The sequence below is a fragment of the Lepidochelys olivacea genome, assembly GCF_965140295.1.
Source record: "Lepidochelys olivacea isolate rLepOli2 genome assembly, chromosome: 19".
NCBI classification, from domain to species: Eukaryota; Metazoa; Chordata; order Testudines; family Cheloniidae; genus Lepidochelys; species Lepidochelys olivacea.
The window spans coordinates 882,318-902,351 of NC_140429.1; the positions used below are offsets into that span (position 1 = coordinate 882,318).

General features: G+C 47.8%; 1 protein-coding gene across 1 annotated transcript; it reads left to right on the forward strand.

Annotated features, from left to right (window-relative positions):
- The first annotated feature begins 1,225 nt into the window (after positions 1–1,225).
- On the forward strand, positions 1,226–18,612 carry SF3A3 (splicing factor 3a subunit 3). Its single transcript, XM_084652294.1, has 17 exons — positions 1,226–1,395; positions 1,949–1,996; positions 2,790–2,842; positions 4,445–4,550; positions 5,398–5,470; positions 6,897–6,988; positions 7,415–7,497; positions 10,810–10,948; positions 11,279–11,347; positions 11,724–11,791; positions 12,216–12,323; positions 12,667–12,736; positions 13,462–13,626; positions 13,728–13,838; positions 15,185–15,275; positions 17,478–17,533; positions 18,301–18,612. Exons 1-17 carry the CDS (start codon positions 1,300–1,302, stop codon positions 18,376–18,378), a joined length of 1,506 nt encoding a protein of 501 aa, XP_084508420.1. The 5' UTR covers positions 1,226–1,299; the 3' UTR covers positions 18,379–18,612.
- Positions 18,613–20,034: the final 1,422 nt, after the last annotated feature.

Below are 20,034 nucleotides of genomic sequence, written 5' to 3' on the forward strand. Positions count from 1 at the left end.
GTGACCCGACTCCCGCCGCCCCCCCGCCGCCCGGTGTTCTGGCTCCCGGGCCGCCCCCCGCCCGCCCCCGCCGTGACCCGACTCCCGCCGCCCCCCCGCCGCCCGGTGCTCTGGCTCCCGGGCCGCCCCCCGCCGTGACCCGACTCCCGCCGCCCGGTGCTCTGGCTCCCGGGCCGCCCCCCGCCCCCGCCGTGACCCGACTCCCGCCGCGCCCGCGCGGCCCCGGGGCGGGGGACCGGGGCGGGAGGGCGCAGCCGCCCACAGGCATGCCCGGAAGCGGCGCCGGCCTCGGTCACAGACCCGCTGCCGGGCAGCTGCCCCCGGCTGACCCGCAAACCGGGGCGCGGCCCCTCCCGAGGCAGCGCTCGCCGCCCCCGGGCGCCGGCAGGTGGCCCCGGGCCCCTCACCCCCGACGGGACCCGCTCTCGTTGGGCTCTGACATGGGCTTCCCCGGCGCCGGCCCGCACCCGTCAGCCCGGGAGGGGCCGAGCACCCAGGCGCCGGGAGCCCACAGGGCGCTTGCCTGGGCTCCAGCCCCCCACCTCACGCCGGAATCAGGGTGCCAGCGGAGATTTCCGGTCGGGCCCGTGAGGGGGGAGCACTGAGGGGGGAGGGTTTCCGGTGGGGGGAGCACCGAGAGACCGGGTTTCCGGTCGGGCCGTGGGGGGAGCACTGGGAGGGAGGGTTTCCGGTGAGGGGGAGCACCGAGACGGAGGGTTTCCGGTGGGGGAGGGTTTCCAGTCGGGCCGGTGAGGGGGAGCACCGAGAGGGAGGGTTTCCGGTCGGGTCGGTGGGGAGGGTTTCCAGTCGGGCCGGTGAGGGGGAGCACTGGGAGGGAGGGTTTCCGGTGAGGGGGGGCACCGAGAGGGCGGGTTTCCGGTCGGGCCGTGGGGGGAGCACTGGGAGGGAGGGTTTCCGGTGAGGGGGAGCACCGAGACGGAGGGTTTCCGGTGGGGGAGGGTTTCCAGTCGGGCCGGTGAGGGGGAGCACCGAGAGGGAGGGTTTCCGGTCGGGTCGGTGGGGAGGGTTTCCAGTCGGGCCGGTGAGGGGGAGCACTGGGAGGGAGGGTTTCCGGTGAGGGGGGGCACCGAGAGAGCGGGTTTCCGGTCGGGCCGTGGGGGGAGCACTGGGAGGGAGGGTTTCCGGTGAGGGGGAGCACCGAGAGAGCGGGTTTCCGGTCGGGCCGTGGGGGGAGCACTGGGAGGGAGGGTTTCCGGTGAGGGGGGCACCGAGAGAGCGGGTTTCCGGTCGGGCCGAGCCCCGGGAGGGAGGGTTCCGGCAGGCGGGCGCGCGGGGAAGATGGAGACGATCCTGGAGCAGCAGCGGCGCTACCACGAGGAGCGGGAGCGGCTCATGGACGTGATGGCCAAGGAGATGCTGATTAAGAAATCCACGGTGCGGCGCGGGCGGGCGGGCGAGGGCCCGGCGCGCCCGTTGGGGGCCGGGGCGGGCGGGGCCGTGACTCTCCTGGGCCCGAGCCTGGAGCGACGGGACGCCCCTGCCGGGCACCGGGCGTGGCCCCCCCGCGGCGCGGCTTCCGGGCTCGTGGCCCCGGCCCTCGGGCCCCGTAGCGCGGCGTGCTCCACGGGAAGCCGCGTCCCGGTCCGAGCGCGGTGCGGGGTGAGGCTGGCCGAAGGGGCCGCGTCGTTCCCGCTGACCCAGGGTCTCCAACTGTTTTACTGGCGGCCCTTGCGCTCGGCAAGCCTCTGCGTGCGGCCCCCAATACGTTAAACGCGCTTGTCCGTGCGTTTAACGCCATTACAAATGCGGGAGGCAAGCCGGGTTTGGGGTGGAGGGTGACAGCTCACGACCCCCATGTAATAACCTCGCGACCCCCCGTTTGAGAACCCCTGCCCGCGAAGCAGAGGCTGTTCTCAGCTGAACTTCAGGCAATAAATCGGGCATTAGTTAAAGTCCGGCTAATCCTTTTTCCTGCCCTGTCTTGTAGTTACGTGACCAGATTAACTCTGATCACCGCACCCGAGCCATGCAGGACGTGAGTATCATTCCTCCGCTTTACCTTACAGCTGTGTACCGCAAAGTTTATGGGCTGGATCCCAGGATGGTGTGGTGTTGTGGATTACTTAAGCAATACATCACAAACTGTATTTCTGGATGTGTGTAGCACATGAAGATTGCAGGGTACAAGGTCAAAGGAAAATGGCTTTTTTGTGCACTGCAATAGCCAATTGACAGGTGGGATAACAGTATTTACTGGAGTATTGCTTACGGTTAAACTCATGAGCTGAGTTTGCCTAGTTTTGTTTCTGTATGCAAATTTAAAAAGTGTACTCATATTAGTACCTATATTTATTCTGCAGAGATACCTGGCATTGAAGTTATAGGGGCTATTCTCCACCGTGCATGTACATTACCTTTTACCAGAACTTGGGCACATGGAGAATGAGTTGGATGGATTTACGTATCAGTCTTAGCATTAAAAGCCTTTAGGAATATTTTAAATCACAGTATTAATTATTTTCATTTTAGCTAATTTTTTGAACAGCAAACTTCACAGAAGAGCATGAAATGACTTGGGTAACATGTTATTGCATTTCCCTGAAAACAATTTCAGCTGCTAAATTTCCCTATAATGTTTCATTACTCTTCAGTGAGCTTTCTTTCATTTCTTGGTCTGTTTGACTCAAGTTTGTGAGATTATCCTTTCAGATGTAAGCAAGCTTTATCAAGCTTCCAAGAAAGCAGTTTGTTTTTCCTAACTTCTCTGCACGTTGTGCTGTATTGCAGCAAAAGTACATGCATAACACTAACATGTTTTTGTTTTTTAGAGGTATATGGAAGTGAGTGGCAATCTGAGAGACTTGTATGATGATAAGGATGGGTAAGTGTCTGCAAAAAGACCTGATCTGGCCTTTTTTAAAACTGAAAGGTGTGCTAGCTAAATGCCTTCACAGAGGGTATGTTCACACAGCAATTAAACAGCCCCTTAGCCCAAGCCCTGCAAACCTGAGTCAGCTGGCACAGGCCAGTCGCAGGTTTTTAATTGCAGCATAGACTTACCCACAGTGCTTTACAAAGCCATGGAAGGGACTTAATGGCACTTCTTAAGGCCATGTATAAGGAGAGTGAAGCATTTAGAGCTATGGCACTTGTCAAAGTAGAGATTCTCTCCCCCCCCCGCCCCCCCCAAAGGTAAACTTAAGTTTTCTTCCAGGAGTTTTATTGCACTTGCCAGATTTTAACTTGGGAGGAAAGCCTAGTGGTGGAAATAAATCCTTGATGAGACATTTCTGATGAGTGTCCAGACATAACCTTATCAGTACCGTAGAGCAACATGTCGTTACAAAGCCATTGCTGGCTTAAGATTTGGCTGCGAAATACCGTTTGATCCCAAGTGTGTGGGGGTGGGAAGGGGAGGGAAAGAATAATTGTGCCATAAATGTAGGCTTTCCAAAGCATCATGTTAGAGAAGAAATTGCCACTGAAGTGGTCCATTAAATAAGATGCAGTTAGGGCTGAGTTATCTGCACTCCCATTTGTGGGTTTAATGAACTTTAAGAGAGGGGACCAACAAAAACTACTGAATATACTGATCGCAGAGTTTCACTCCTAGTTCATACCAAGACCTGAACATAGTTAAAGATTCCTAAAAATCACATTTAACTTGCTATGTGTTGCTTCTTCGGTAGAATAAGGGACAAGAAAGGGTATTACTGGTTCAGCACACGTCAGCAGTAAATTCTTCCATGGCTATGTCTACACTGGCGCTTTTGTTGGTAAAAACTTTTGTCAGTCAGGGGTGTGAAAAAAACACACCCTGACCGACATAAGTTTTACTGACAGACACACCGTTGTCGTTGGGGGTGGTTTAATTATGCTGACAGGAGAGCTCTCTCCCCTCGGCATAGAGTGGCTACACGGGAGACATTGTACCTGCACCAGTGTAAGGTCTGTAGTGTAAACCTAGCCCATGTAACAGTTGAAAAGGAGGGTGTGTGGTGATGGTAGCAAAGGCACCAGCGAAATCATATTTCAGTGCTTGATACTGTCAAAGCAACTCTCCAGATTTGCTATTGAATTTAATCCTGTGTCGACTGTAACAGGGTGTGGGGGAGGGGTTGTTGTCTCTTTTGGCTTGAGTCCCTCATTTGAGTGGGAGACTCTGAGAGACTTGAAGGGCAGTAATTGGGGACGATGCACCTGAATGTCGGAAGGAGAGCAGAGCCCCAAAATCATAACTCTGTCTGAGTTTGAGATCTCTATGTAATTTTGGTTGAGAGATTGGTATTGCAGGGTGGGTGACGACTTTTCCATATTTTTGGGAACCCTTGTGTAATCAGAATGCCAGAACTAGACATGAAGAGAATCATTAATGAAACTCTCCAATTACATCAGTTTCAATATCTGTTTGCCATAAACAGTCCTAATCCTGCCCTCTATTACCCTCAAAATCTGACTTTAATTGTTTCTCCTTGACCCTCAGGTTACGGAAAGAGGAGCTCAGTGCCATTTCAGGGCCAAATGAGTTTGCAGAATTCTATAATAGACTAAAACAGATCAAGGAATTTCACCGGAAGCACCCAAATGAGGTAAGTGCCTCTGTATGCCATGGGTATGTGGACCCACAGGACAGTGACAAGGAGTATATCTATACATTGAGTGCTCTTGGATGCTTTGTGTTATCAGTTCGGTTCTTCTCAACCTATTTCATTTATGACAAATTCCAAAATATTAAAATGTGGCGAATGAAAAGAGGTGGTTTTAAACCAGGGGCCATGTTCAAGTTCCTGTGATAGAAGAGAGAGCATTAAAGAGAGAGAGCAGCCCAAGAATGAGAAAATGTGCAAAATGCTAATCATGTCCCATGAATGGTGTGCTTTCATTTTAGGAGCTGTGTTCTCCTCTGCTGTTGGGGGAGGCATTCAGCATTGCCTTCCATGTGCTGGCCAGAGTGTTTTTTTGGGGGTGTGGGGTCCTCCTCCCCTCTGTGAAGAAGGCATTTTTAGGGGTTGTCTACATGATTTGTTTCTGCATCAATGAAAGGAGAGAACCTCTGGAATTCAAAACAGCAGAGTGCCAGTTGATGCAGGGGAATTTCAAGGCAATTGCTTGATAGAGTTGACTGCATATCTGTCCCTGCAGCCTCTGAACTGAACGGCAAAGATCCTAGTGCCTTGGCTTTTCCACACTCTGTGGCCAGGGAATCTACTGTTCTCCATGTAGAGTACTTTGTGTATATACTGGTTACATGCCGTCAAAGAGGAACTGAATAACACACACAGTAATGTTGAGCTTTGATTTGGCAGTGGGAATACTTCTGTAATAGGTTCATTATGGAAAGTGCAGATTTGTCAGTGTGACTTCACGTTAATTGGTCTGGACTTTTTCGCAGTAGTGAGTGTGTATTTTTGCTGTAACGTCTGATCTTTCCCGAAGATCTGTGTGCCGATGTCAGTGGAATTTGAGGAACTGTTGAAAGCCAGAGAGAACCCCAGTGAAGAGGCACAAAGTAAGTCCGTGGTTTCATATTTAAACTTAGATCTAGCAAAAATGCCATGCTTGCTTGTTTTTATTTAGTGAGCTGTCTGGTTGGCTTGTCTCTGAATCTCTCCCCTTAATAACCTTCTGAAAGTTACTCTCAGATTAGGTGCCTGTGCAGGGGTGGCAAGTTACATGGGCCTGTGGTGCCTGGCTCCACCAATATTTGGAGCCGGGTGTCTCCCCTGGCCCTGCCTGGAGCGTCCCCCGCCTGCCTCCCCCCCCATGCACCTCCCGGAGCATCCCTGCCTGATTAAAAGCAGGCAGCTCCCCTGCTGCTCCGCGCTGCTCTCCTTTGCCTGGATGGCAGCCTAAGGCTAGGCTACAGCACAAGAGCATGCTAAGGCAGCTGGCTGCTGCTGCTGCACCAGAGGAGGTGCACACGTGATTGGCAGCCCTCCCCTCCCCCAGCACCTACCTCACTCACTTGAGCAGCTGCTGGGGCTTGAGTGTCTGACCCTGTGATCCTGCCCCTCCCAGCTTGCAGCAACGGGGCAAGGGGCAGCCTCCCCTCTGAGGCTGCGGTGTGGGGCAGCAGGCTGCAGCAGGGGAGGAAGCTTCCTGGACCTGAGCAGCTTGGGTGAGTGAAGTGACACCCTGCACCTCCCTCCGCCCACAGTCACTGCTTCTGTCCCACGCTGGGAGCCCCAGTGAGGCTACGGTGAGGGGCAGCGGCACTGGGGGAGAGGGTTGGGGGGAGTCCTCCTCTCTGGCCCTAGCCCCGGGGCAGCCAGTCTGCACCCCAAGCTCCTCATCCCCGGCCCTGCCCCACCCCAGAGCCTGTGCCCCCAAGCCGGAGCTCTCACCCCTTGCACCCCAAACCCCAGCTCTGAGCCCCCTCCTGCACCCCTGCTCCAGCCCAGACCCCTCACCCAAACTCCCTCCCAGAGCACATCCCCGACACCCACTCCTCCTGCCCAAGTCCAGACTCCACACCCCAACTCCCTCCCAGAGCCTACCCCCTGCACCCAAACACCTTCCCAGAGCCCCACACCTCCCCCTTCCACACCCAAACTTCCTCTCAGACCCTTGGGGGGGGGGTGTGGGGGTGCAACTTGGACCTGTTCTGGGCACCACCAAAAATTATACAAACCTGCTGCCCCTGTGCCTGTGTGTGTATTTTATCCACTCTGGAATGTTCTGCAGTAAAAGCGCCTCTCGCTTGAGAGTGGATCTAGCGTATTACTGTAAAGGAGCAGTTAGTTGATTATGTTTAGAACCTGCAAAAACATTAAGAAACATTTCACGTAATATAGCTTGTATTCAGCTGCAGTTACAAGCTATGCTTATGTGAGATGGTTCTAACACAAGACGGATACTTGAAATGAGAATAATCTGCAGTAATTCTGATCTTCAGTATTTCTAATAAAGCTCTTTGCATAATATGTCTTCTGTAGATCTAGTGGAGTTCACAGATGAAGAAGGGTATGGCCGGTACTTGGATCTTCATGATTGTTATCTCAAGTACATTAACTTAAAATCATCAGAGGTAAGAGGCTAGAATTGCTTAGGAGACATACTCAAATATCTATTATTGAGTGTTCAGAGACAAGCATTTCTGGTGACATTTTAAATAGTTCATTTCCACCCGTGTGTTGTACGGGTGCCTATTTTTTGGAGGCTGCAGGTTAAGGATTTTTAAATTCTAAGTGACCCTTTCCTGGGCTCTCCCATTCATGCAATTGTATCTACAGCTGCTCTCACAGGCCTCTCCACTGATGTGGTCTTGAAAGAGGCTGTGCCCTTTTTTCGCCTCAGTTACCAAATAGCCCAGGGTCTCTAAAGTGGCATGCTGCAACTCAGAATGGAGGTGTGGAAAGATGCCATTTCTTGTGGTCCAGTGGGTGACTGGAGATGTATTGTTAATCAGGTTGTTTTGTGTGTAAAATCTGACACCGAGCCTCTTTATTTTCAGAAACTGGATTACATCACGTACTTATCCACGTTTGACCAACTCTTCGATATTCCCAAAGAGAGAAAAAATGCTGAATATAAAAGGTGGGCCCTTCATCCGTGACAGGCTGTCCAGGAGGAATTAAATTCTGTGATGCACATTCAAGGCCCTTTAATGGCCTCTCCAATCCTGGGGTGGAGGGGAGTTTGTTATAAACCATAAATCCAGTGTGTCTATTCAGTCCATGATTTTTAGTGTCTAGCAAAGTTATGAATTTAAGTGTCCAGGCTTGTCTTTTGAAGGTGTTGTGCAGATTTCCTTTGAGGAGAGGACTGAGGGTATGTCTGCATGGGTATAGAAAACCAGTAACTGGCCTGGGTCAGCTGGCTTGGGCCAGCGACTTTTATCCCTGTGTAGACCTATCCTGAGAGGTCAGATTACGAGTGTTCACCCACAGAGGACATGGTGGTTTTGGTCTTTTATCATTTTTCTGTGTGAGTGTCTGGTTTCACCCACGTAATTGTTGTTGGGGCATTTAGTGCACTGGATAAGGTACACCGTATGTGATAGGCATGTGTAGAATCCATAGATCTTGAAAGTTGTGTTGTGGGGGGTGTTGCTCATTGCAGCAGTGAAGAGATGTCTGCATGTTTTGCATCTATTGTTCTGGCAGGGTCTGGTGCCACTTTGAGTTGATGTGTCCTCCTGGTCTGTGGTGATCTTGCTTCTGATGATGAGGTTGTGGGGTTGTTTGAAGACCAAAATGCGGGCTTAGGAAATATTTCTTTCGGGATGTGGCCCCCCCGAGTCTGGGTAATAACTGTTGATACACCGTATGGGTTCCAGTATGGGGTGGTTGGTGACACCTAGGGGCATGTGGTTGGAGGGAGTTTTATGTTAGTATTGAAGCGGGTTCTCTTCAGGTATTTGGGTGCCTAGTTCCATAATGTGATCTGCTTTTCTGGTGGAGTTCTGTGGGTTGTGGAGTTGTAGTTGGTTCCACTTTCTGTTTTTGTGGTGGATGGCTGCCACCCAGTGTTTTTGATAGTAGTTTTGGGTTTCTTGCATGATTTTCAGGTAAGTTTCCTGTTTTGTTTTTTTCTTCCAGTATGTGGGAGCATGGGATTAATTCTTGTTTGAGGGGGTCCCTTCTGGAGTATATGAGGTGCAGTATGTGATTCCTCAGTTTTTACAAAGCCCTTCTGCAGAGCTGTTCAGCAGATATGGAGTTGTAAGTGATGGAGAGACCTCTGGGGACGATGATGTCCCTTGCATTTGCTCAGGGAGTAGATTATGCTGTTAAGTTTTGCTTCCTTTTTCTTCATGTTCAATTCAATATCTTCCTTTGTTGTATTCAGTGTTATTATAGCCATGTTGGTCCCAATATATTAGAGAGACTGTGTGGGTGAGGTAATACCTTCTATTGGACCAGCTTCTGTTGGTGAGAGACAAGCTTTTGAACCACACGGAGCTCTTCTTCAGGCGTGGGAAAGGTACCCTAGCATCACAGCTAAATAAATACAAGATGGAACAGATTGTTTAGCATAAGTAGTTAACATGTTTCAAGGATTGCTCACAGTGAAGTGGCCTGTTAATACCTCTCCAGTCCTTTGGTGAGGGAGATGGAAAGCTGGAGAGGGTTTAGTGGGTTATTACGGGTTTCAGAGTAGCAGCCGTGTTAGTCTGTATCTGCAAAAAGAAAAGGAGTACTTGTGGCACCTTAGAGACTAACCAATTTATTTGAGCATAAGCTTTCGTGAGCTACAGCTCACTTCATCGGATGCATACGAAAGCTTATGCTCAAATAAATTGGTTAGTCTCTAAGGTGCCACAAGTACTCCTTTGGGTTATTACAACAATCTATAAGTCATAAATCCAGTGTCTCTATTCAGTCCATGATTTTAAGTGTCTAGCAAAGTTATGAATTTAAGCTCCCAAACTCATCTTTTGAAGGCATTATGCAGGTTTCCTTTGAGGAGGAGAACCAAGAGGTCAGATACAGAGTGATTGCTTTGTGAAAAGCATTAATTCAGTCAGGATGAAAATTCACTGTGGGGAATGTGAATGGGTACTCCATAGATGTAGTTTTAGTGTTTCATAAAGTAAGGACTTTCTGCAGAATCCACACCCTCTCAGAAATGTGAGCAGGATCTAAGCTGTCAGTGTTTTGGAATTTTCAAAAATGCTTAAGTTTTGGCCTCGCTGCTCCTTTGAAGGCAAAGAGAGTTTTATCATTGACTTCAACTGGAGCAGATTTAGGCCAAGGCTGAGCACTTTTGAAAGTCACATCCTATGTCTTTTAGCTTTTATGGTTGTGAAGAGAATTGTCCAAACATAACTAATGCAGGGTTTGCAAACAGAGCCTGAAACAGTAGCTCTGAGAGGTGTGAGCTGTCCCATCTGTTTGTCAAGTTAATGATGAAAATATGTTTTATCCATGCTCAAAGAATCCTTGGTTAAGTGTGGCTGTGTAACTAGGGTTCACTGACATGGTGGTAAAAATATTGGAAGCCACCAAAATCTTGTCCCACATTAGGGCCTCTGCTGGTGCCATTAAAGTGGTGGTGGCACGGTTGGGAACTGCTAAAATTCCCTACTTATGGACAGGGCCATGGCTGGGACCCAGACCATGATAGACTGTAGTACGCTGGCTTGTGTGTCTGGAATAACCCGTGTTAGAGAACCCTGGTTTAACCTTGATAGATATCAATGGCTCTTTGGAATGACTGTACGGGGAGATCTGCCAAGGCAGGAATAAAACAGTTTGGGCCACAAGTATGCTTAAATATGTGAGAAATATGGTAATGTTTGTAGTGTAGAGAAGGCCAAATATCAACAATCCACACTCATTGCTAATTATTTTTGTGTAAACATCCAGTGAATGTTCTTCTCTCTCCTTGTTTTCCCCCATCTGTTTCATGCTATTTATTTTTATTTTTTCTTTCTAAGTCCATACACTTTGCAGGCAAGCTTCTCTGTGTAAATGCTGAGCCTTTTCAATTTCAGACAAATCCTCTCTTACTGAATTGCTGTTTACAAGACTAACAGATGATGTGAAATTAAATTACACCTACATGTGTGTTTGTGAGACTGTCAGGTTGTATCTGCTGTATTTGTCAACTGTGAATCTAGCCTGTAACCTAAAAAGTCAAACAGATGATGAACTTTCATTCGGATTGAGGCTTCTGGTGAAATAATCTGTTACCCAGAGTTTGTTCTTAACAGCCAGGAGCTTGTTCAGTAGAAGAGAGATTTGTTGGGAAGGAAGGAAATAGTGGGACTATTCCCTGTATAATTGTGGGGCAAGGGGTGTCCCCATGATGCGGTTCAGTATGGTATGATGCAAAAATTTCTAATGTGTTCATTTTACGCAAACTCTGATATTGAATTAACTGAGCTGGCTCCTCCTCTGCCAGGTATCTTGAAATGCTTCTTGAGTACCTGCAGGATTACACAGATCGGGTGAAGCCGCTGCTGGATCAGAATGAACTTTTTGGGAAGATTCAGAATGAGTTTGAGAAGAAGTGGGACAATGGAACGTTCCCTGGTTGGCCGGTGAGCAATCATTATGCACACGTGAAATGCTGATATATTTCTCTCGGCTTGCATACAGTGTCGTGGTGTGTAAAATGATCATCAAGGTTAACAGTCTCACAGTGTAGTGTAGTTCAATTGTGTCCCAAAACAGAGACACTGCTTACTGCTAATGTGTTTTCTGTCTTTCCAGGAGGTTTCCCATGTATTTGATCAGTTTAGTGCTGAGATCTCCCCATTATTAACAATATCATCCTTCTTGAAGGAGGGAGGATATTTTGGTATTGCTGCTCAAATGTTATGTAATGTTCTGAAGATTTATCTAGCAACTTATGTGGCTTTTCTTGGCAGAAAGAGACCAGCAGTGCACTTACCCATGCCGGAGCCCATCTGGATCTCTCGGCCTTTTCCTCTTGGGAGGTATGTTCTCTGTGCACTAAGCACTTTACACTGAAAAATCTTGGTGGGATCCGTCCACCTTGTTCCTTTTCAAAATTCTCTTTGTGGGAATGTGAGGCTCCGGCCACGACCACTGTAAATGGCAAGTTCACTGTGCAGGTGGCCTCTGCTTTCTGTCACTGGAGATACCAGTAACCTGGAAGGATTTTTCGCCATCGTAGCTGTGGTCAGGCTCCTGCCGTAGACGTCATTGATCTGGGTAGAAGAGAGCCACCTTAGTGCTTTCATGAGCAATGCTGGATTTTTTTAAATGAATTAAAATGGACACACTTGTATCATATTGTTGTTAACACCTGAAAGCAATGCTTGTGTACACTGGTTTATTTTAATTGTACAGGAATTGGCCTCCCTGGGACTGGACAGATTAAAATCTGCTTTACTGGCTTTGGGTCTGAAATGCGGCGGGTAAGAAGCTGTGGCTTTTTTCTAGATTCTTTTCAGTTATTGTGCCGTTTGTCTCACATTTCTGCATTGGACATCTGTTTGTTTTCCAAAGATCTGTGGAATAATTCTTATACAAGACAACACTGAAAGTATGGCAAGGAATTCTTATCATATACTTTGCTTTGAAGTCTGAGGTTCATAATGGACTAGTACATAATACAGAATAGTAGGACCTCAAGAGCCTGGGGAAACCCTGATGCAAAAGCAGTGACTAAGCCATGTTCCTCAAGGATCACTGAAACGTGATGCTTATTCTTACAATCTCATGACCTCTGAATGATTTAATGTATAATGTAATTAAAAACATAATTATGTGAGCACAAACCAATCTACTTAAAAAATAAACCTACACCCTAGATTCACTTTGTTCCCTGCTTTTTCCCAGCACTCTGGAAGAGCGTGCTCAGAGACTGTTCAGCACAAAAGGCAAATCCTTGGAAGCCCTCGATTCTTCCTTGTTTGCCAAGAATCCAAAGACAAAAGGAAGCAAAAGGTGAGTCCCCAAAAGTTTCATACACAGGTTGGCCCTTCGCTTGGACTAAAAGTTTCCTGCTTGGCTGGTTATTGCCTTCATTATTGCCCCAATGGCAGAGGTGAGATGTTCCTGGAGCATTAGGATGCTCTGCATATTGGGACCAAATGACTGAGTTAGCTGGTCAGAGTGTCTGGCCTGATTGATCAGTACATGTGCAGCAGAATCTACAGGGAGTGGTTGATATTTGTTTTCCCACTTTCTTAGTAGCTACAAATCCAAATATATCTTTAGGAACCGGGTGCATGGACAGCATTTGCAGTGCTAGAAAAGGATTTCACAAAGTTACCCTTTGTATTTCCAGGGACACAGAGAGGAACAAAGACCTTGCGTTCCTGGAAGCTCAGGTCTACGAGTATGTAGAAATTCTTGGGGTAAGGTTTTTACTTTTTACCTTTTTTGAGCTTTGTAGATGCCGTGCCTTCAAAAGGTGTTGCAAGCTCATTCATGTCTTCCATCTTATCCTTTCTTAAACACCATGTATAGAAGGGTTATTTTATGTATGGTGCTGTACAAATCTGGAGATATTTAAGGCAGGGGGTTGGAACTGCTTATTCCTGTTGTTTGTTAACCTGTCAGCTTCTAGTTAAGAATCCATCTCCTACAACAACCGATGCTGAGGATTGGGTCTGCCTCTCTTGTGAATGGCAACCCAGACAGAACAGTCATGGTGCCCTTGGGGCAGCGTTTTCTCCTTGGTGTAGAACTTAGATTTTACATCTAACCACCAGAGACAGCAAGCCCCTGTGAGTGCTGCCTTTATTCAGCTTCATGTTCTTGTCACAGTTTTCAGTGGTCACTCTTAGAAGGCTGATTGCCGCTATTGCCTTGGAAGTGATTGTAATTGAAGCTTTCCACTATCTTCTCTTGGTGAGAACTGCATTACACCCAGTGACCTTTCAGACTGTTGGGCTGAGCAAAACAGGGTGGAGTTCTCTTCTTTGACTGCAGACTGCAGACACTAAGGAAGCCAGTGGAGGGGATTTAACATAAGAAGGGTGATTTCCCCCACACGTTTTTTGGTTTGTTCGTTTGCTGCCACATATGCTGCCATGTTTGGCTGCTGCGCTTCATGCCTGTGTGCTTGCCTGCATCATAGGAACAGAGACATCTCACCCATGAGAACGTGCAGCGTAAGCAAGCCCGCACAGGGGAAGAGAGAGAGGAGGAAGAAGAGGAGCAGATCAGTGAGAGCGAAAGCGAAGATGAAGAGAATGAAATAATTTACAACCCTAAAAATCTGCCTCTTGGCTGGGATGGCAAGGTGAGGCTGGCTCCCCAGGTGCTCCAGAGCAGAGATCTTTGACTGTATCCAAACCACCTGTCTTGCCATCTGACCTAAGCTTTGCCTGGCTTGTTTTTCAGCCTATCCCCTATTGGTTATATAAACTGCATGGTTTGAACATCAACTACAACTGTGAGATTTGCGGTAACTACACCTACCGAGGGCCAAAAGCTTTCCAGCGGCACTTCGCGGTAAGTAACGCTTTGGCATTAGCCCATCAGTCATCTTTAAGGTAATCCTAGTTATATGTAACTAATGGACGGAGTCTTGGTGATTGGAGCTGTCACTTCTGGGCCGGAAGGGCATGTTCGAATCCTGTCCCAGGACATGGGCCCACGCGTGGTGCTGAGACTGCAGGGCTGTACCGTTTGAGTTATAATCCATTTGAAGGGGCATTCAGGTGCCATTTGCCCTTGAGGGTTGTAGGGTCTCCCTCCTCAGGTACCCCGATTCCAATGTCTAGCAGTGCCTGAACTGTTGCTGAGTACCTGGTAGCTACCGCCTTAGATACTGGCAGTATGTTGACAGACACCTTACTGTAGAGCTCTCTAGCAAAGCTGATAGAGGAAACAAGTTCTGTAAAACTCAGATCTAAGTAACAGATTTTAATAGCTTTTAAAATATACCTAGGAGCAAACTGGTCTTTCAAGGGATATAAATGTAAGTGGATTCTAGTTTTGTTAGTACTGAGATTGTGAGCCCTAGGAGAAACCTACACTGAAAACCAGTGAGATGCCTATTTCTGGATGCTGCTTCTCTCCTTGGGGCTAATAACGGTTTAATTATAATGGGCCTAAAAAGGCGTGATTTTAACCCTGCACTTCTGCAGTATGTGACGAGAACCCTTGATTGTGGATTTCCCATTTAAATGAAAGTGAACTTTGTTTAAAGATGCTCAGGAGTTTATAGCACTGCATCTGCTGCACTTTATACAGTAGGGGAGTCCCCACTCCTGCTTCTCAATGAACTTTTGTCAGAATCCTACAGTATTTTGGCTGAAAATCCATCTTGCCAAAGCATGTGACTACTGTATTGTTATTGCACTCTTGGGGAGCGCCTCGCCTCGTGGAATCACAAACTGCTTTTAAACCGTTGTTGTTGGTTGTTGTTATACTATAGGGTTGTAGCTTAGTTCTAAGATTTGATACTATGAAATTCTCATAAGCTGATTAAGTTAATAGTGTCTAATGTGTATTCGGTTTAAAAAAATTAGTTTAAAAGTAGCTTCAAGTACTGCCATGACTGATCTTTATGGATTTACAATCAAATTTTCCTTTTTTGTGAAACTTTTTTCTTGTATTGTTGTGTGAAAGGTCCACATAAAAGGAAAACTAACAATCTTGTATATGGTCAAAGGAAACAAACTGGAAAATATGGATAGAAATAGTTTTTCCTCTTGTTTTCTTTCCATTCTAGTCCCCTTGGGCATTAATTTGTTATCTTCAGGCAGGTTTGATTTACTTTAATGGTGTGGCTGTGACTTTGTGGGCTATATGTAACTCTCTCCTGTATACTGATCTTTCTGCTCTGCCTCCAGGAGTGGCGTCATGCTCACGGGATGAGATGCCTGGGCATTCCCAACACAGCCCATTTTGCTAATGTCACGCAGATTGAAGACGCAGTCTCTTGTAAGTGATGTTGGCACATCTTTGTTCAGAGCTGAGAGCAGGTGGAGTCTATTTTCATCTGTGCGGGTCTGTTGGGCACATGTGGGGACGTGCTGCCTGCTGTGATTGCCAATGAAGAGACATTCAGCCAGCAATGTTCTCACTGGGGGGAGTAACTCTTTATATGGTGGAACCTCAATCATCCAATTGCAATTAGGGGGCACGATTCTCCTTCAGATAATCAAGAGGCTGGTTACACTTGATTGAAATGCATGAAGTTCTTCCTGTGTGTCTCCGTGGTGAGGAGGGAGAAGGGAAAGACCTGATGAAATTCAGCCAGGGCAATCCTATAGGTAAATCCTGTTACAAGCATGAAGCTTTAGCATTTTAACTGGCCATAACTTAATGATATTGGCTTTGGATACTTCAGTCAACGCCAGAATGCAAAGCTTCTGCTCTGGGCACGTACCTGCTGAGGGCAGCAGCCGGCACGAAGTTGCCTGGCCACAACAGAGATAGAGATTGACTTCTTAGCTGTGGAAGCAAGAGTGAGCTAACTGCGTCCCCTCTTCCGCTGGCAATTCTGGAGTAGGAAGGGAGAGTCAGATAGAATTTCTGCCTGAGCACAGCAGTAAAGCCCAGAAAAAGGAGTTTAATTTTGTTGTTAAGGCTATGTCTATACAGCAGCTGGGCGGTGCAATTCACAGCTCAGATAGACATACAGGTGCTAGCTCAGCTCAAGTTAGCATGCCGGCCACTGCAGCCGCCCTACTGTTTTAGTGCAGTCACTTGAGAATTACACCTACCTGCTGCTGTGTAAAAATAGCCTAAATCAGTATTTCTCAAATGCGGCCACAGCCTCCAGAGCAGTGACTCGGGGCGTGGAGAGAAGCATTGGAACCTCCCCCAGGGCCACCAGCGGGGGTTGGGCCCTGCCTCCCTGTGAAGCCACAAATGCCAGAAGAGCAGGTGGCCAGTGAGTTCCCACCTTCCCTGGGGCAGTGACACTAGGCTTCGGGCTTCAGCTCTGGGCTGGCGGGCGGCAGGCTCTAGTCATGGGACTTCAGGCTCCAGCCCTGGCTGTGTGGCGGCGGGTGCCAGCCCTCAGCTCACCACCCTCCCCGCATTGCCTCTGGACCCCACTGTCTCCCTGCCCACCTCCCCATCCAGGGCTAGAGCTGTGTAAGTCTGCTGTGAAAATTGATATTTGTAATTTGTAAGTTTGTTAATATCACTTTTCACAGCCTCCCAGATAGCTAGTAAGTCTGCTGTGATTATTAACAGACAAAAATATCACTTTTCACAGCAGCAGGCTTATGAGCTAGTAAATCTTCTGCTTTTTGGCTGCCCTTTTTTTTTTTTTTTTAAATAAAAGAAACACAACAAAAAAAAGACAAGAATGTGCAAAGCACCTTAATCATGTTTCTATTCTGTTTAGGTCCAGTAAGAATAGAGACAACTGTGCATTATTTTTGTTATTGAATCTGCAAAACCAACCAACCTTTACAGGGATTTGGACATGTAGCTGTGCATATTGATTTGTTTTTCCTAAAGTTCATTAAGTATTTTAGGAAAAGAATGTAGAGCAGCCACCAGCAAGAGTTGGTGGCTGCACTCTGGGGCCACCAAAAAATTTGAGAGAACCCCTGGAACAGGTGCCCATGAAACATTCTGGCTCTGGTTCAGTGCAACTGAACTAGGGGTTCCCTTTATTTCCCTTCCTCTCTAAGCTGGCTTGTCAGCTCATCCAATCAGAACTCTCCCCCTTACACTTGCTACTTCAGCTTGCTGGCCTCCCTTCCCTTAAGAGCTTCTGTAACAGCTGGCTTGAGGCAAACTTGTCTCTTGCTTCTAAGGGGCATGATTGCAGTGTCTCTGAGCGCTGCGGGGTTGGGAAGGGTGTGTGCAGTGCCTCTGGTGAGCCGACATTCAGATGCAGCTTGTTTTACGCCCAATGAGAAATGCTGCACACAGTACAAACTGTCAGACAAGCCTAGTGTCTTACATTAACCATCAACCCTGTCTGAGGCTCTCCTCTGCTCGGGTATCTACCTGAGCTGTCTTGGCCAGCCTCTCTTGTTGAGTAATCTGTGCAATCCGTGTCAGCCCGTGAGGCTGAGGGGAGTGTGTTTTAAGAGCAAGCAGTGTACATTCGGCGTTAGACTAAGTGCTGATAGTTCGAGGGAAATGGCATTCTGATCCAGTGTGACTTTGTATTCGCAGTGTGGGCAAAGCTGAAGCAGCAGAAAGCTTCGGAGAGATGGCAGCCTGACACAGAGGTGAGCTGAGGATCAGCGTTCAGGTGTTGCCCTTACTGTTTGGCTGAATCTGTCTTGTTACCCTGCATAACCTCTAGCCCCAGCAAAAGAGGTACCAGTTCCCTGAAGAAACTGTTGAATGCTGGGGAGTATGTTTGGAGACCACCCTGCTTGTAACAGAGCTCCTGTTGGTGGAACTGTGTAGAGCTGCACATGCCTCGCTGGGAATGTATTGCTCGTTAGTATGACACCTGCCCTTCTCTCTGTCTAGGCATCTTCAGACCGTGTCTCTGCAGTGTCTAAACCCTTCCTGTTTGGAAAAGGGCGGAGGGAGGGGGAAGTGAGGTATCTTTAATCTAAATGGGGAGAGATTCCTTGGAGTCACTCTGTGAAAATTGTACCTAAGAACCTTCCATTGTAGCCCAGGGGACCTACCATGACAGAGCAAACTTTTTATAGAATGCGCATACAATGCAGTGTGAAATCCAATTTATTACAGAATTTGCCATTGTCCTGCTGAGTTTAGCTAAGCTGTGATAGAGTGGACAATATACAGCAGCAGGCAGTGTAACAACTTAGCATGCTCCACCCCAGTCCTCGTTGCAAACCAATATTTATCCTTCTCTGGGAGTCCACTGAAAGACCCTATGGGGAGATGTGCGGAGGGGGTTTTAGTCTGAGGGGCTGACAGGCTGCTGTTGGTGGAGCTAAACCTCAGTTACTGTTACTCTCTCATTCTTATTGCATGCCGTGCCCAGATACTACCAATGTTCTCGTTTCCCTTCTAGGAGGAATATGAGGATTCCAGTGGGAATGTGGTGAATAAAAAGACCTATGAAGACTTGAAACGTCAAGGGCTGCTGTGATGTTCTCTGGTTGGGGGATTTGGCACCTCTGAGGCCCTTGGTGAAGCACACTGAGCCCTGTGCTTTCTTCTCTGTACTTCTGCATTTTCTGTTCCGCATGAACATACATTTCAAGGACACTTTGTAGAATCACTTTCTAGTAAGTCCCTTCTTGTGCAAGGCAGAGTTGTGATGGTCCAAAATGTATTTTATACTAAAAAGATACTGCAAAAATAAACTGATTTTAATGTAGGACATCCTGAGTAACTTCTCTCCTTTCGTAGCCTGGTAAGGAAGAGCTCAACTCGATGAAAATATCAAGAATCTCTCATGCACACAGCTATTAGAGATCACAACTTCCAGTGTAATATCGGTGCTTCTCTGACGCTCCAGTTCTTTGAGCTGCTTGGTGGGATTGACTTTTTTTTAAAAACCACCCGTGAACATCCCAAGTTAAAGTGAGCACTAGGTCCACAGGACTCTGAACTGAGCCATGTGAATAAGACTCTTGTTTTCCCTTTCAGTCCTGGTTTCTATCCATGCAGTTACTGTAGGAGGAATTGGGCGCTAAGAAGCTGGTGAGCTACTGGTGAGTGGCACTGCAGGAAAATGAAGAGCAGCAGCAGGTAGTGTGAAAGGGAGTTTCCAGTTTTATCAGCATTCTTGAGTTTTTTCCCTCCCTTTCTTGATCAAAAACATGACAGCATCTGCTGCAATGGAGTGAGTGTCTGGAGGCTTCTGCACTTGAGGTGGTTAGGTGGTTCCCTTGACCTTGTCCTGCAAGAAAACAACCTCCAGCCTTCTTGTAGTATATTAACCACAGTAATGGCAGTGTGTGAGTCAAGTGTGTAGGTTCCTTTTTAGTCTTGCTGCTCCTGAACATCTAACATGAACTGTTGGGAAATGGAACATGCTGAATCTCTGCGTCGCGCTACATCTGTTTGGCTCAAAGCTGTGTTAGCATCAGCCCATTCCTGAGCACTGTGCTGTCAGAGTGCTGTAAAGCCGCTTGAACTGAGGAGGGAGATGCAGGAGGCTGGGCAGGGGTTTGCTTGGAGTGAATAATGTAAGGGGCGGAGGGGATGAGGCAGCTTTAACCTCTCCTGCAATGTGGAGAGCCCAGGTCAATAATTTGGTGGTCGAGTGTTTGTTTCAAACAGTGTATGTCCATGAGGAGAAAAAAGAAATCTCTCATCTAGCCCTCGGGGAGGGTAAGCAGAGGATGCAAGGGGGGGCGTAGTCTCTCCTTGATAAAGCGGCTTGCATCAGGTTGATTAAACTTGATTAAACCCCATGTTCAGTAAGGCTAACCCTGTGTCTGAACCTCTACATAGGGTTTTCCTTGGGGACTGGTGGTGTGTTTTTGTTGGGCAATTGCTGTCTGAGTATGGTAGCAGATTGAAATGAGGAAGACACAATAGAAGGTCCCAAACTAACCTCAATTCCTTGTTCCATTCCCAGAGAGCAAAGGTGGGTGTCAGTGTGACAGGCTGACAACACCCTGAAGAAACGTTATTGAATGAAGTTAAACCCTACTTAGGGTTAGTACCTTTGGGGATATTGTATTGGAAATGCAAATATTTATGTGTGATTGTGATTGGTGGGCACTTCTTTAGAAGGGAGAGGAGACTAATGTCCTCACCGGAAGGGATTGGGACATTCAGAGGTGTTTTACAT